Source organism: Cottoperca gobio, chromosome 16 (assembly GCF_900634415.1).
Source record: "Cottoperca gobio chromosome 16, fCotGob3.1, whole genome shotgun sequence".
Classification (NCBI taxonomy): Eukaryota; Metazoa; Chordata; class Actinopteri; order Perciformes; family Bovichtidae; genus Cottoperca; species Cottoperca gobio.
In genome coordinates, this window is record NC_041370.1 from 21,220,326 (window position 1) to 21,238,738 (window position 18,413).

At 41.4% G+C, this 18,413-nt stretch overlaps 1 protein-coding gene across 4 annotated transcripts in view; it reads right to left on the bottom strand.

Annotated features, from left to right (window-relative positions):
- The window catches only part of LOC115021661 (neuroendocrine convertase 1-like), a 174,651-nt gene that overhangs the window by 145,910 nt on the left and 10,328 nt on the right, over positions 1 to 18,413 (bottom strand). For all 4 annotated transcript variants that reach the window (XM_029452239.1, XM_029452241.1, XM_029452240.1 and 1 more), the window contains one exon: positions 8,050 to 8,142. In XM_029452239.1, the coding sequence (XP_029308099.1) occupies positions 8,050 to 8,142 (93 nt within the window). The remainder of the gene's footprint in view (positions 1 to 8,049; positions 8,143 to 18,413) is intronic.

Below are 18,413 nucleotides of genomic sequence, written 5' to 3' on the forward strand. Positions count from 1 at the left end.
AGCACACACGCACACAAACACACACACACACACAGAGATACAAAATAAATGCAGATAAACCACACAGTTCCGACTGTGCACTGAATGATCACCAAACAGAAAAGCACATTTTACGAACCGAACTCTTTTCAATGGCTGCCCAACACATGTTGCAATACAAAGTAAACCGTATTGCATCAGCATCAAATGCACAAGCAGCCGATATTATTCCCTTCAAAATAAAAGCCTGGTTAAATAGAAAGAAAGATTGACGGCGAGAACACGGATTTAAGATCAATGAAATAAGACAAAGGTGGGACTATGATAAATATTTGTAAAATTGCCTTTCCAGCAGTGAAGAAGAAAAGAGCCGTGGAGCACTTGCATGATTGATTGGCTGAGGTAGAACTGACAGGGGCATAATGTAAATAAGTGAAAGAAGAGGAGGAGGAGAAAGACAGTAAGATGGAGGGAGTAAAAGAATGTGTGGATGTGTGTTTGCAGATATCCCATATGAAGAATATACTGTATGTGTGTGTTCACAAATATAGCTCTATAGAATAGAAGTGAATGATTGAGGAAGGTGGTGAGGAAACACAGAAAGAAAAGTGTGTGTGTGTGTGTGTGTGTGTGTGTGTGTGTGTGTGTGTGTGTGTGTGTGAGTACATAATACTCCCATGTCTCTATATGAATGAGTGGATGCGGTGGATGGCAGGCAGCTGCAGCAGTGTGATACGAGCCGAGCTGCACAGATATCGGCTCTGACATTTTGGGCTTCGCTACCCACCCATGGCCCCCTGGGAAAGTGATGGCGATGGCAGCGGCAGTGGCCACATGCCCCCTCGCACCCCCACCCCACCGCCTCCCCCCGGCTGTCAATCACAGCGCTGTGCCTCCTGAGGCTCTGTCAGCCCCCCCGGCCTGGCCCTGGCTGGACCCATGATGCCACGCAGCAGTGAACGCACCACATGACCAACCAGCACCCAGAAACTGATGCACTGCTGATCCCTATCTGGACCTCAACCCCCCACCCATCTACTGTCTGCCTCTTCATTCAATCTCTCAACTCTAACTGCCAGGCTGATAGCCCCGACCACAGAGAGAAAGGAGAGGGGTTGTGTGTGCGTTACTGCCGACTAGAAGATGAACGGCGAAAACAAATCAGAGGCACGTAAAAAATGGTGTGAGCTCTACAGTAGCGAGCAGGAAGGGTAGGGAGGGAGAAATTGCATAAATTGAAAGAGAGGAGAAAGATAAGAGGGAGATACACTTTGGCCCCTCCTCTAGCCTTCTTTCAGGGCACCTCTTGGCCTCTTCTGCCTCACACTCCCTCCGTCTGCCTCCCCACCCACCCCCGGGCCCTCTGGTGTGTTGCTCACTCCATTGTGTCAGCCTTCAGAAGTGCTCAGTTTGAGTGGCAGGCCGTCACAGATCAGTTCCCTGCTAAAGCGGCCCGGCAGGCCGGGGTGACGGGCCAGGAAGGGATCTAAGTGGGGTTTATCAGCGCTTCTTAACGCCTCTCCGGCTCCCTGACACAAAAGAGAGGGGGTATTAAACATCTAAAGCAAACCAAAAAGCGTGAAAGCTCCTTATAGGGCCGCGGGATTGCGGATGTGACTGAAGTCTTTAAAAAAAAATGAGAAAAGAGAGAAAAAAAAGAAAGAAAAATAAGGAGAGAAAAGCACACAAATGCTTCAACTATCAGATATTTTCTATACTGGGTGGAGAGAAGAGAGAGAGAGAGAGAGAGAGAGAGAGAGAGAGAGAGAGAGAGAGAGAGAGAGAGAGAGAACTAGCTTAATGTTTCGTCTAACTCACCTCCTGTTTGTTTGTGAGTATAACAGCCGTATATATGAAACAAGGATATTACATTTAAAATTGAACATAACAAGTAAGTTCATTCAAAGTATTTACGCATAACCAAAATCTAGGCTAGTCAATGACAATATAAAGAAAGAGTTGAATGACTAACATTCAAACAGCAGTTTTAAGACCTGCAGTGAATATACAAAATCTACACACCTTTGAAAAATTGCAGGTTTTTGAAATGTTAAGACATAATAGATAGATGAAACAATAATGTAAATGTCAGACTTGTTCCCTCTTTATTGTAATCTTCCAACGAACATAACCCAGAGAAAAAAACAAGTAATGTTTTAAATGATAATAGACTATATACTACACACTGATTGCATAAGTCTGACCACCCTATCATATCGTTCAAAATGAACAAAGCACATTTAAAATCATTCCTGCAGATAAACAGCATACACCTGTCGCCTATGAAGATGATTGTGATTAAAATCTGATTAAAGTCTGCAAAGAGTTACCAAAGAAATTGTGAGATCTATTTATTTAAAAGTAGCATTCAGAAGGGGGGTATAAAAGAATATCATTAGATGTGTGGAGCGTGGTAAAAAGCCACAGAGACATTGCAAAGATCAGGTAACCCTCCAAAGTACATGAGAGGACAAGGAGAACACTTAGGAGCTGCCAAGAGGCCAACAGCAACATTGAAGGAACTACAGGAATTTCTGGCAGGTACTGGTCACTCCTTGCATGTGACCACCATCTCCCGTAGCATCATGCGTCTCTTCAGCTGGGTCAGGGACAAGATAGATGGGATAATGAATAGATCCAAATATCAACATATTCTGGCACGAAACCTGCTGGCCCCCATCAGAAAGATGAAGATGAAGAGAAATTTCACGTTCCAAAATGACAGTGACCCAAAGCACACGTCCAAGTCGACCAAGGCTTCAACGAAGGAAAGTCAAAGTCTTGGAACGTCCCAGTGCTGGACCTCAATCCCATTGAAAACATGTGGAAAGACCTAAAGAGAGCTGTACACAGGAGATCCCCTTGCAATTTGAAGAACTTTAACTTGTTTGCAAAAAAGAGTTGGATAAAATTCTAGCTGTGCAAAGTTAATAGAGACTTATTCACAAAGATAAACAGCTGCAGTGTGTACACTCTTTATAACCATTGTACCATCAAATACCATGTTTGACAAACAATGTGGATCATTAATAAGAGTGACTGCACAGAATTAGCTCAGCATTAAACTTCCAAACACAGCAAATCTAGTGAAGTAGTTTGTAGTAGTTTGTAGCTAATTGGATATTACAATTAGCTAACTCTGCTCATTGACAACAATGAGCACTAATATAATTAATATTTTTACAGTTATTAGATTAGGACGTGTTTGAGAAAAGATTGTATCGCCAGTAGTGACATCACACTTGGGGACATGTCTTGCTTGTAATTACCCAACAGAGAGGCAACAGTGAATAGATCTTTTTCACAGCATACATGTTGACTTGTCACAGTCTGAGTTACCCTGATTAGTTGAGTACATACATGCAACTTTTCACTACACACATAAAAGGTGAGTGACTAAGGCTGTGTCCAAAATCCCTCCATTGTTCACTCATTCAGTATTTATGTAACAGACACTCAAAGCTTACTCTACAGGGAACAGTTAAATAGGATTTCAGACACTAATCGAATTATCGTGTCGCTTGATGCTAATTGCTTCCGCCAAGGAGGTTATGTTTTTGGTCTGTTTGTCAGCAGTATTACTGAAAAACTACCTGCCAGATTTTGTCGGTTGACTCGACCTTGACCTCTGATGTTTCCATCTTCTTTGGTGGGAAAAACTGGCTTCTCCTTACATAACTTTGTTCATGTGTTCAGTCTATATCATGACAACCTCACAAGAGTTCTGCTGCATATGTCTGTGTCTTCTCTGACGGCTAAGAGCGTTGTTGCTGCTAGAGAGGCAGCAAAAATAACACCCAGCAGCAGCTTAGACAAACTAGACAGACGTTAAGACAAAGAAAAAGAAGTCAGAGGACCAGACATACTGTGCACAGAGGTTTTCTCTATGTGTGTATTAAGTGTGTAGTACACCAGCAGGGACCAGTGAGTGTATGTCAGGAGCTGGCAGGGGGTTAGTATCTGAGACATTTTGTAAAAGGTCAGTGTAGAGTTCAGTCAGAGACATGTCTGTGTGTTTGAGAATTAAACTGCGAGAGGTACGATAGTTAGGACAGTTAGGGGGAGGGTAAATGAAGGGGGGGGGGATCTGAAGTAAACAAGGTCCAGGCAGAGAGAGAGAGAAACACTTGGATGTTATTTTCTCCCATCTTACTGAGCCATGTGTGTATACGTTAACTCTCTGGTGGTTGCCTGTGTGTGTATATCTTCCTGTATGTGTCTTCTGATCATGTTCAGTGCAGGTCTTGATTTGTGTCTCTTTAGGCCAGAATGTATGCGAGCTGTTTGTTAGCTGCGTTTGTGTGCATGTGGCGTGTTGTGGCCTTATCTGTGTGTTGTCCCTGAGCCCTTACATGTTTGTGTGGAGCTGTTTTTCAGCCTTGCTAATTGTGTCATTAGCAGGGCGATTAATACAACAGCTAATTGTTGCTTTGCTGACAGAGGGCTGCTGACGACCGGGATTACATGGTGGCAAAACCTCCTCCCCCTCTGATAAACCACTATGGACTTCCATTCTGTGTGAGGGTGTGTATGTGCGTGTGTGTGTGTGTTATTATAGTGCAGCTCCCCACATGCGAGCCTCAGAGCACATTCCTATGGACTGCTTTAACTCACTGCCAGTGTTTGATTGCACTGATTTATGAAGTGTTTATTATTCCTTTGTTATGAAACATCATTAATCCTGTTTATGAGTTCAACTGAAATGTTACACTTGTTTTGAAGAATCGCATCAACTGTGTTGCAACAGGTTTCTTTCCCATATTTTACAAGACGTTATTATTAGTTGGCCATGGTTCCACATTAATATTCAAACTTAATTGTTAAATATTAGGTTTCACTTGGTATATATCATATTGTTACATTATATTCACAGTAACTATACAACATGATACTATATATTACATGAATCAATACACATGGAATGTGCAAAAACTTGTTGACAGAACACTCAATCTCAACTTACTCCCTTGTTCTGGAGCTTTCAACCGCATCGCACGGTCTTCATCAGCAGATGCTCACTTGTCATGGAACTTCATATATTAAAACTGTCATTATTCTGCTATGTTTTTGTTTAAAAACTGTGTGTACATGTTTGCTGTGCTGGACAATCTCGCAATACCGATACACGATACACCACTACACCTACTTCAGCAAGCAGATGTCATTGCAAAGGCATACAACATGCTAGTTTGGACAGTGTAAGGACAGTACTTCTATTTTATGAATTGTTTATTAAGTGTGTGTGTCATGCTGTTTCTTACATACATTTCTTTGTAACTTAATCAACGATCATTTTTGTCCATCTATTATTAAGGATGAAAGTTCTTCTTCATCAACACACATGTCCTATTATATTGTACTTGTTCAAATGTAACTTCTAGTTTGTGCTGTTCACTGTACTGTGTTTAAGTGGCAATCAAAATCATTTCAACATTACAGGTTGATGAAAGAAAACAGAATTGAGGTCAGTGAAGACTTTGCTTGACCTTCTCGAGAGCATGTACCTTTGACATCATCCTCTTGTGGTGAGATTCAAAAAGTGATTTAGATGGCAGATGAAATAAAAGGATGTTGATTTGTTTGTGATGTTTAGAGGAGAACGTTACGATCCCTGCTTGGAAAGGTTTCTGACCTTTCATTCTGGCTTCAGATGATGCGACCTTGGGGCGTCTACAATGATGTTACAAAGACTTCAACATGTTTTTGCCAGTCGGGTAAATTTAAACAAACAATTTCATTTTAAATTCCAAACTTCACGGAGAACTACGACAACAAACTCTCAGTTTAGTTCCAGAAGGTCTAACGAATGAGAACACTGTCTTGTAATGCTACACAATTACGCACCAGTAACTCAGTCTTTCATTCTGAACAAATGAAATTCACTTAAAGCAGCACACTCAGCAGCTTGCTGTATGTGTGATGCCAGGACTGGTATTTTACCATGTTACGGTAACTCGTCATAATGAAGCTCAATCAGCAAGACTACCTTTATGCTTCATTCATCCTCCTCTCTGCTGCCGTCAGCTGTCATTTCAGGCAAAATGGGGGGGGGGGGGTTCCTATTCGGCTTCACCTCCCCCTCAAAATATATGACATAATGATGGGGTCTAAACGCCAAAGACTATTCATGTGTTTTGTGCACATGTCAATAAATATACCTCACTCACTGGTCTCTCCTGATTATACTGTTATTACCTCAGAAGACTAAGATTTTTAAAAAGCATTAAACTAACATTAATCTGTCTTACAAAACGTCGGCTTACAAAACGTTGCATGGTGCAATAATTAGGGAGCTCTGTAATATAACCCACCTGCCATGCAATGCAAAGCATGGCGTGTGATGCACAGTGAAAAGCAGCACACAGCTGCTGTATAGACAGCAGCCTGGTCAGAGGTGGGTGGAGTGTAGCTCAGGCTGTGGCAGCAGGCCAGCTGATGTAGCCAACACACTGTAATTGTGTTTGGCAACATGCAACCCACCATAAGTACATCTTCTATATACCTCTGACAATATTGACTGTTTTCAGCCTAAAGAAATGCTATAAAAGCAGATTCTATTAGTCGGGTTGTTTAAACGACTAAGGCATTATCTTAACAAATAAAAAGGTTTCCTGTTGGGTTCAAGTTAGTGATCGTTTTCTTGCCTCTGAAAATGATTAGTTCACATAAAAGAACGCAGCCAACACACAGACTTCAATGCAAGGCATTTCAGGATGCAACAGCGCCTGGTAAGAAGATGCAATGTCTAAGTATGCGATTGTTCATTATCCCAAAACATTATTTGTGCAATCCATTAAATTTAAGACTCATTACGAAATGTGGGATATTTAAGGCGTGGAAATTCATTTTCACCTAAAGTTACGATAGTAGAAAAGTAATTAAAGTTACAGTTTAATGAAATCATGAACCATACATGGAGTCACTGGAGATTGTGAATAAATTACTTCAATTAATCACACGCACACTGATTCAGATGATAACTCTGAATCAGAAAGTTGGGAATCTTCTCTCTCTTCTACTCTCTGTCCATTTCTTTTTCTTGCTTGTGTGTATGGTGCATGTGTAAGTGTCTTTCCTTTGTATAAATCTATTGTTGCTTTGTGTGTGTGTGTGTGTGTGTGTGTGTGTGTGTGTGTGTGTGTGTGTGTGTGTGTGTGTGTGTGTGTGTGCGTGCGTGCGTGTGTGTGTGTGTGTGTCACTGAAGGGGCAGTGTGCTGGGGAAGGGCCAGAGGTCTGGTGCACCCCGGAGAACGGACAGGGCCAAAGCTGCCTCCCCCTCCCTCCTCCCTCACCCTGTGCTGTCATGGGATGTCTCCGTGGGTGACGGTTTCCCTGGCAACAAAAGCCCTTTGAGGAGGCTGCATTGTGCGCTCCGAAGGGTGATGCAGAACGGCTTGTTGAAGGTGGCGAAGGGGGGGGGGGGGCACAAAGTGATATTGGATAGAACAGGCACACAAGCAAGGTAAACAACTTTCAGCCATTACTCACCACATGGCTCTGTTTTATTTTTTTTTCATCCTTCTCGCTAATCAACACTAGACCCTGATTAAAACAGCAACACCAGCCAAATGAACTCCTATTTGCATATACATGCTGTGTAAAATCAGAACCGATGCCAGAGTGTGAATTCACCTTGACGTGGCCGTGTTAAATGTATCAAACAGTCACGTCTAAGTAGCTGAACGCTCTGATTTGCTGTAGTTACAAATCCATTTCCCGCTGTGTTACACAGACAGTGTGAGGAAGGCCAAAAAAACAACAACCTCAGAGCGGCTTCTTTGGGAACCTGCAGCTTGATCCCCTCTCTAGATCCTTATGTATGATGGGTATTTTATTTACCGGAGTTTATTGTGGAGTGGTAACTGGAGATGTGTCAGTTCGCCACCTGGGCGCTGCCGAGGTGCCCTTGAGCAAGGAATCTAACACCCAACTGTGAATTTCCCCTCGAGGGATTGATAAACTTCTTCTTCTTCTTCTTCTTCTTCTTCTTCTTCTTCTTCTTCTTCTTCTTCTTCTTCTTCTTCTTCTTCTTCTTCTTCTTCTATTTAATGGAGTAGTTAAAATACTCACCCCTACTGCGGTGGAGAGTCTGCTCTCAAAGGTGGCTCTGTCAGGGCGCCCCCTGCTGTCTTTAAGGGTGTACAGATCCTCCAGGCTGCCAACCTGTCAGCGTAGAAACAAATGTTGTGGTCAGGATATGAAACAGGTCTTAACACAGAATACAGAACACAGGATTGTGCTTGGTTGAGTGCTAAGAATTTGTTTAAATAGTTTGCCCTCCAAAAACTCAGATTTGGAATGCAAAAGATGCAAATCCTACAAGAGTTTTCATCATTGCAGAGACCAATACACGTACAGTGCGAGGGTCAAAACACATAACGTATTCAGCCTTAATCACCCATATGACCCTTTGCACATCATGATATCAGCGTATCCCCTCCGGCCATCTGTCTTGTGTGGGTTTTTCTGCAAGAGGTGGGCCAAAATCAAATAGCACACAGTTTATCTAACCTTATCCTGGGCTTTTCATTTCCAAGCCTTATAAACTCAAATCGTATTGACCGCCTGGGAGAGTTAGAACTAACTAAGTGAAATCTACTCGCCAGCAATTGTGTGCAAGGCATGCGTCGTGTGTGTGTGTGTGTGTCTGTGCGTGTGTGTGTGTGGCTTGCTGATTCTATCTCCCTTCACATTCATTCTCTCTATTCTCTGTCCCTGAGGTGCATCAGGGCTGAGACTGCAGAGTAAATTGTCCCAAATTGAGTTCCTTCTTGCCGGCAGATACAGGCCACATCCCGACCAACCGTTTAGAGTGAGATAGAGAGAGAGAGAAAGAGAAATAGAGAGAGAAAACAATCACAGCATACATCACTCGCTTGAAAATGTTCCCTCTAATTTCTCTGTTTGCCTTTCTTTTCTACCCTGTCTCTCCCTCTTTCTCTCCCCTCTGCTGATTTCCCTGCTGCCTCTCTTTCTTCTGCCGCCACATTATTCTTCTGCTTCTCCCTCTTTATATCACTCTCTGTGTGTCGTCCCTTGTCTTTGTCTGCTGAGATAGGTATACATCAGTCTGTCCTTGCTCAGCTTGGCTTATTCCTTCCTTTGATGATTCTCTGCCCTCCTGCTTGTTCCCCTTTCCTCCATTCTTTTTCCATCCTTCCTCATTCGACCCCTGTTCTCCATCACCCCCTCCAAAAGTATTTTTCTTCCTTCGCCGTGTCCTTTTCTCACCCCGGTTTCTAGCCCTCCTTTACTCTCTCATCCCACCCTCCATGGCTGGCTGTACCCGGTGACATAGTACCCATCAGCGCAGACCTCCTGGGTGGTGGAGTCTCGCTCTGACAATAATCACACAGTAAGTTTATAACGCTGGCAGCCCAGCTGAGCTGAGCTGAACTGAACTGAGCACACGCGACTCCCCTGACGCCGGCACACTCCATTTAACTCAGCAGGGGAGCTGTAGGCTGGCTGGGGCAGGGATGAAGCCCGTGACAGGGATGGGGATGCCGTTGGGTTTCGGGGATGGGGGGGACTGGGGGCTGGTGATGGAGCAGTGACTGGAGACAGATATGGAAATGGAATGAGGAAGGATGGCTGGAGCTGAAACTGGTGCTGCAGGGGATGAAGATGGGTTTTACTTTAGATTTTGGACTTCTGGGTTTGGGAAGAAAGTGTTTCTTAAGAAGATGCTCATGTCACCGTCTCTGCATGGAATGATGACTCCTCTCTACTTTCACTGTTTGCTCTCTGCAAAATCCATTCCATCTCTTCCCTTAGCTAGTTTGTAGGGTTATTACTTCTCTTCAACTGGAATACTTCGGTTCCAAGCCTTTATAAAACTAAGATCCCCCTGGCTGAAGACCCTACGAGCTCCATGGGTGCTGTAACTCTTGATGTCATGAAAACAAGCCATTCTCACAGGTATTAGGAAATAAAATTGATATTTGGATGCTTGGTTCAGGTTTTAGAGCTCACTGGAATTTGCTGAAATGCCTTTCTAAAAACAGAAATCCCCTGTAAGCTTATAAAAAGTACACGACTGATAGGGCTGGGTATCGTTCAAAATCAATCAATACCAGCACCCTTAAAGTGATATCAGAACTAACAGTATTTCATTGTATACCTTATTTTCGTATACGTATACTTTATTTGATACCCATCGTGTCAATGGAAGCATTCAGTTGAAGAAAATGCCACTACCACCGCATTTATTTTATCAGATCAGTGCAGTATAGTCATACAACTGCCAACTCCGTCAAAGAACTCGCTCCCCACACCACACACTGCATGGGTTGTAGCTGCTGCACTAGTGGGACATTTCTTGTTCCAGATCTGGTTACAAAAAGGATTGAATGCAGGTATCGTTTGACTGGAGAAGTTTCCATACTAATTGGTATACAGTAATACTGGTCGATAACTTAAAGTCATAGAGTACCAGTAACCAGCAACGACTGAAGATGGTGGCAGGATAAGAATAGGACTTTGACAGATGGATGTACTGAAGAATAGAGACGCACTAATCCCCCTTCTACCAATACCAATGCCAATACCTCAACTCAGGGTGTCTGCCAAGAAAGAGTACCGATAAGATCGCAGTGCTTTCTTTTTCACAATTTGAAAATGGCATGGAACTCATGAGAATCACTTCAAACCCAAAATTAGTATTTTTCCCATTGACCTTCAGAGGGACTTAGCAATGCAGATTGTTGAGCTACATGTTTTGAGACATCTGCCTCCGAGATTTCATTTGCAGTGGCCACAGCATTGAAAAAAGACATTTTATCTTAACCGCATTATTTCTCTCCAGAAACAGTATCTGTGTTACCCTGGGTAACCAACAGAGCATTGCGCTCTGTGGCGCTCTCCGTGGTTCTGATCCTGAGGCTGTGTGGTCTCTCTCTCTCTCTCTCTCTCTCTCTCTCTCTCTCTCTCTCTCTCTCTCTCTCTCTCTCTCTCTCTCTCTCTCTCTCTCTCTCTCTCTCTCTCTCAGTTCACCAGCAGGAAGTTCAAGCCATATCCTTGACTTCCCCTGTTGCCTAATGTTTGGTGTTTTCTGCACCGTGGATTAACTAATGTTTACTCAGAATAGTTAGCTCTCTAGTAAAGTTCCGACCACCACATGTCGGGTTTAGGTTTTTGCATTGTGTCTGAGAATTGGCAGTACCAGTGAGGCTGATTCTAAAGACTCAGGTGCATGCCAGCTTCAGGTATCAGTTTGAGGCTCATATACAGCTCTCGTTAAATCTCCTTGCTCGCTCTAGAGTTTTTGTTTCGCCAAGATAATATAGCTCTTAAAGGAATGGTAAATGGAATGCAATTATATAGTGCTTTTATCCAAAGCTCTTTAAAATACCCCTCCACACTGACACCGTGATAGCAGTGAGCAACCATGTAAGACAGAGGATGTGGACAGGATGAGCCGCAATCAAGTCCATATACCTATGTTTGTGAAAGACATTGCCCATTTTACAAAGGCTCAGTCTTCACCGCAGCGCACCCAGGTTTGAAGCCCTTTGCTGCATATAGTCCCCTCTGACTTCCCCTTTCCTGTCTACTTTCATACTATCGAATAAAGGCAAAAAAGCCAGAATAAATATTCACTCCCACAATTGTCCATTCACTCCCGCTGTCCTGCGGTGGCAGCAGAATGTAGAGGCAGATATCTCAAAACGTGGGCAAATAAAAGCAAAACTATTTGGCTGGATATCACCACAGCTAAGTAAAACACTTTCGTCATCTGTGTGAACCAACCCTTTAAAATAGTGAAAGCAGTCAGTGGCCCATAAAAACACACTTCCTGCTAAATGTGTCACTTTGACAACTTGACACTTGATGTGCTTAACGTACACACATGTACACACAGTCAAAATACAGCTGTACATGAAAATGAGAGAGCAATTTCAATCCAAAACAAACACACCCTCACAAACGTACACACACACATGCTTGTGCCCTGCCAGAGCAGGTTCATAGCAAAACAATATGAGGCCAATCAGGGGACCATTGGTATGGCTCTCCCTCTGCTAATGAAGGCACTTTGAAAAGGTAATCTAATTCACCAACAGCAATTAAGGCTGGGAGCGCCTTGTCACTATCAATTATCCGCTCCTTCACTCATGTTCTCCAGTGTGGACGCTCAGCCTGCCTGACACACAGCACTGTCGGACAAATCAACCCCATCAGCCAGCCAGTCACTGAGAACACTAATCATGAGAGTTTTCAAATACACACACACACACACACACACACACACACACACACACACACACACACACACACACACACACACACACACACACTTTATGTCTGAATCATTGCACGATGAACTAAGTAACCTTGACGTGAATTGGGATGTCATCGCCGGCTGTGGTCAGGGGTACATCTTTACGTAGTGGATCCATAAACAGTAGATACTGGATCCTAAGGACAGCTACTGTAGGTGGCATGACTGATGCTAACATCCATCAAATATTGGTTATTGATAGAAACTCATGTTGCTGTGGAGTGTTTAGTGTGTGTGTTTTAAAACACCTAAATCTTGTTTATGAATATTAGGGCCCTGACTTTGCATAATTCATCATCATCATACAGACTCATGGCCACTAAGTCAAAGACATTTAAATTAATAATGCTGTTAAAAGTATGATCACCTGGAGTTGATGTGTGCACGTGTTTTGATTTGGTTCACGAGGCATTCACAAATATTGGCAGATAACGTCAAATAAGACGTGTGGTAACCTGTAAAAGGCAATATAAAATATCTAATAAACCTTTTTGGGGAACGACATGAAAATATGATGTGTAAAACTGTTGAAGATTGAATAAAAAGTATTTAAAATTCAAAATGGCAGACAATCTGGGTGTTGCAGATATGGATAGATATGCAATGAAATATGGAGTTAGAAGCAAAACTGAAACGAGCTTTATAAAGAGCCACACGGGGCTTTCCAAAGCAAAGACATGTGGCGGCACTTCATTCAAATCTGATAAACAGCATCTATGCCTAAACACCCACATGTTATCTGTTTAGAATTGGCTAAAACAAAAAGGTTCCAAGTTCAGAGAAAAATTTACTTTTTGCATTTTTTCTAAAGCAACATGTGGAGATTGAATCTGTCACACTGATACGGTACACATGGAGACACTGCACCCTGACCTGTCGCACTCTTATCGGAATGAGGACACCTCAAACCAAGTACACCTTCAGACTCCAGACAGAGTGTAAGGTACAGACAGGACTATTGAAAATGCTCTTGTCAAGGTCTTGATCCTAACTGAATCTCTCCAACAAATGACCTTAGTCCAAGGTATTTATGAAGAGGGGATTAGCATAACAACACTGCTGCATAACAGGAGTGCTGCAAAGCTTTCAAATGAGTCTATGTGGACTTGACTGGACTTATGTGGCTGCAGGAAATCAAAAGTCCCAGGTACTGACAGATGTTAACAATACATGAATATAAATGTACTGCCATCTGAAATGTTTATTCAATCCAGGTGTCACTTCACAGGTATTAATATACCATCATTAACAACTCTCGTCTTACTTACATATTCAAGAAATCATTTGGCTCTAATCTTAAGAATACTGTCGAAAATAGTTGTTTGTGTATATTAAAAGGAAAAAGTTAAAACAATGGAGGAGACTTTGTGGATTAAATAAAGGACTGGATCATCAAATCAAACACTCTCACATGAGCAATGGTAGCTTATAATACATTTCTCCATTCACTTAGAAAACAGAAAGAAAAGGGTCCTGAAAACTTCCCAGAATGCAATATATGGACACTACTGTACTGTTACCACAAGAAGAAAACCAAACTATAATTTTCAGTGGTTTGCTTATCCTATGTGGATTGAAAGTTTAAGCTTTTTATGATTCCTGTGTAACTGAATGGAAAAAGGACTAAGACTAACATGGTTCGCTTCCCACTGAGAGAAATTGCAATTTAAATATATTCACATCAAGCACATTTGCAGAGGCTTATTTGAGTTCATGTTCAAGATGAACTGTAAAAGTAGCTGTATGAAACAGCAATTCTCTACTCACATCCTTGGTTAAAAAAGACTGCAAAGACTACCCACCACAGTGCAAGCCTTTCCAGCTCCTATGTGAGAGGAAATAACCTTGTCTGTCTTCTGTATTTGTAATCTAAATAATGTTGCGGAAAGACAATGCACTAATTGCATTAACATAAAAACTAGTCGCTTTAATGTGCAATTAGAGTTCCAAATAACCTGACCTGCATGTCTGTAGGTGGAAAGCCATAGACATGGGGAGAACACACAAACTCCACACAGCAGCCAGTGTACACAGGACATTCTTGCTTGAAGGCAACACTTCTAACCGCTAATTAAACTATTAACAGTATTAATAGAATGATAACCATGCCATGCTCTAACTTTAGATAAGGTACTTAATGTGCCAGAACTTCCTGTGTATTAATTAAAATAAGCAAAAAAAGTTGTGCATGGACTTTCTAAAGCTCCTTCACACAAGTGAAAAGTGGTCTCATTCCTTATGCTGAACACAGTATATAAGGAAACTATTATTTTGACTTGATCAGCTGCAGATCTGGCTACTACTGCTGAGAGGAACAACTGATGAAAAGCTCCCATAAGGAGTAAATATTGGATTTAAGAATCTTGGACCCCAACCAAAAATCACATGCAATTATGAAAGTTGGAAGTCAGAGCAAAGACAAAGAAGAATAATAGATTAATCAATTAAATAACTGAATTTTAATCATCCCATAGTGACTTTTAATTAATTTTTTTAGCATCTACCTAATGTGCTGCCTCAGGAACAAGTACAGCAACAGAACTGTTTAATTTTTTTATTGTGGCAAACTGTACGATTCACTGAGTACCGTGTTGCCGGAGACATGAGTAGAGCTAAAGGTTAACAGAACACAAAATGACGAACAGCAATTACCGAAAGATACAGTATTATAAATCAAGACAGGAAATATAGAAATCTAAAATCAAAATCTACCTTAGCTGCTCTCCACTTACAGGTTCAGAACAACGCTGCTGGTTTTTCCTCCAGCTGTGACACTTGACAAACTAAGAACACTAAAAGCTTTAATTGAACTCTTTGGGAGTTGCCCAATTTGCATTTGCCATTGAAACACAATGAAAAGATTTCAACAATCATAAGTCTTGATTTTGAAACAAAAGAAGAAGTCATGACACTTGATTGGACAACTATTGAGATAATTAATTATCTGATGATGTTTAACCCTGCGTCATCACAGGAGCCTATTGATAAAAACGTTTGCCAAAAATATTTAATACAGATATACTTCCCCATTATGTTGGGTATTAGTTTTGTTATGTGTACTTATTGCATCAGTGATTTCTCTATATTCAGTTTTGTTTTTCCACATTTTTCAACACTCGTTTGTTATTGATTCCTAATTGATTCAAGTGTCAAATCAAATTATCATAATGCGCAGCGTATGATTAAAAGACCCAAGCATCACAATTCAAAACAACTCATTTGAAGGAAAAGGCAGATTTAAGGCAGCTCAACAAGAGCTGCGGGTATTGTGATCTTTTGTTCCTTAATGTTGATTTTTTAATATTTTGTTTATTTTTTATGTCTTTGTGTCCTTTTATTTTCTGCTAAGTTCTTTTTTTGTGTTTTTCTTAAAAGAGATGAAAACGTGACTTGATGAAGTGTTTTGATGATCCATGAGAAGTGTTGGTAGCTCCTTTTACCTTTTTATATCATCTTTGCTGAAGGCAACACTGCCAGAGAACAGACACTAACTGTTAATCATTTTTTTAAGTAAACATTTTATCATTTACTTCATACGATACCAGAATTAATGACAAATGCCCATCACAAGCCCAAACTGATTCCTTTGCTAACTTCCTCTGAACTTCAATTTACAATAGCAAAGAGAAAGCTACCTGTGCTGCACCAAAATGCCAAACGGACCAAGTTAGATACCTGGTGAACACAGGGGAGCTTCAACGGCTGAAGAGACAGAAATCCCTCCACAGATGGTGGAGACCAAAACATAGCTGAAAGGAGAGGATGTTGGACTAACATTTGTCCGATGGACAAATATACAACTCCAGATAAATGCTAATGCTGCTCACTGTCGGCTAAATGTTTGCAAGCTAGTTCACAATACCAACTTTATAATGTAATAACATGTCAGTGTTCTGTTTAATGGTTGCTTCCCACAAACTGGTCAAATAAATACAAAAATGAAAAGAACATCTATTATTAATGGGGGATTTCTTTTTATTGAACATCTTCATGTTTGGGCAGATTTTTTGTTGGGCTGTAGCCAAAACTGTTTTATACTTCTATGTTGAATGTACGCCGTAACTTGACATGCATCTCCTCAGAAATGTAACTGCACGTCACGCACGTCACGCAGACAATGATTGGTCCGCTTGGTAGCGTTGCATTTCCGGCTGCTCCTTCTTCTCTTTCTACATGGACCAAATCGAGCAGAGGTTAACCGAGGACAAGGAAGTCTGTAAATATGTACACTTGTATGACTCCTAACTGTTGTTCAACATTTATTAGCTTCAACTCCAACATGATCTGCTCTGTTTCAGTCGCCATTGTTTGAAGTACACAAAGAAACTCAACACAGTGGCATAGAAACCTCACTAATTGCAGAGAGATGGAGACACACAGGCGCAAAAGTCTAAATGCTCACAACGGCAGAGGCCACTTTTGGTACAAAGCCGCTCTTAACACTAAATCACCGCTGACTTGACATTGTCATTGTAAACAAGTGGTCTGAACTGTTATAACCCAATAACTCAAATTCATTCATAGGCTACTGTAACTAAAAACACTAGGCTACATGTTGTTGTTAACACAAACAATAAGCATTTACTAACCTCAGCCCGAAACATATAAAAAGGTTTATCTCCTTAGTACTCTTCAAAAAGCCAAAACCACTATATGCCTGATTTTTCTACAGAATCTGATGGCAGATGAGCAGAGCTGGACTTTGAGTCGTCTCAGTGCTGAAGCACTCACAGGATGCATGCCCCGCTGCTGCTGACGGTCTCCAACAGCCACTCAGAAAGAGGAGAGAGCAACATAGATGGAGGGAGGGATGGAAGGGAAAATAATGAAGAAAAAGCAAAAACAAACATAGACATCAAGAGTCATTGAAGCAGTCTGTGAGAGCCACGTGAGGTAGCCCACCGTATGGAGAAAATAGCAGCTGGTGCGTCTGCTAACAGCCCTACAGGGGCTGTGGCCTCCACAGCCCAGAATATGGAGTAGCAGAAAGGAGAGATAGGAGGAGGGTTGGGTGATAGAGGGGGATGCTAGAGGCTAAATGGGGTGAGCAGTTAAGCCTTGTTTGTTACAGTACTGGCAGGAAATGCAGGAGATGGGAGGGGGCATGACGGGTTTATGGTCCACATTAAAGTTACAAATACAAGGACTAATGAGTTTTTTAAGACAAATACAATTAGTTTATGATTGGGTGTTGACTTATATAGTGTAAATCTTCTAGGAATTCCACTTTATTACAAGATGGATTTTTTTGTTTTGTTTTGGCCATCAGTTCTATAGATAATAAAAAACAATGTACTCAACAAGTAAATATTAGGGACATGTGGCGACATCGCTTAAAAGAAGCCCAACGGGACTAGAAACATTACCAGTCAGATGATCACACAGGTTTTACCAAAGCCCTACGTTCATATTACATTCTGCCAAAGATGGCATCAGTTGTAAGGAGCTAAACAGGCACTCATTCAACTCATTCAACTCATTCAACTCATTCAACTCCTCAAAAACAACGAGGATAAAACCTTGGATTACAAAATAAATACACAAATAACAAAAAATACGAAAGATAATTCCAAGAATGTTAGAAAGAAAATCAGTGTGATTTATTGCATACGTGGACTTAGTTGAGTATTATATAAACAGGATTACTGCACTCTACACCCACATAAGTTATTACATTCCAAGTCCAAGTTGCTACAGGCCTGCAACACTTATTTCTGTCCACCATAAGTCCCACTCAGTTGAGAGTGAAGCAAACTAAATAAAATCCACTCTCTGCTGCAAAAATCACAAAAACTGAAAATTAAGTCAACTGTGAAAAGAATTATTCTCCTTCCGGATGAAAACAATAAACAGTGATCTGCCATTTGAAAATTACATCTGACATGAACTGAAGTCAACTGTCACATTACACAGGTATGGACTGGAATCTGGAAACTTCCTTCCTTAGCTTCTTACTTTGGGTAATAAATGGAAATCACTGAAATAGGAGCAGAACAAACACTCAGCAACAGCAGTAACTGACAAACGTGTCATAAAAGTCCATCCACAAAGCTTATAATAAACAACAACTTCATAAAACCTGGTTTACTTTCACTTATTTCTCTCTAAGCTCTTTTCATAAACCCACTGCAAACAAAAACATGTAGTAAAA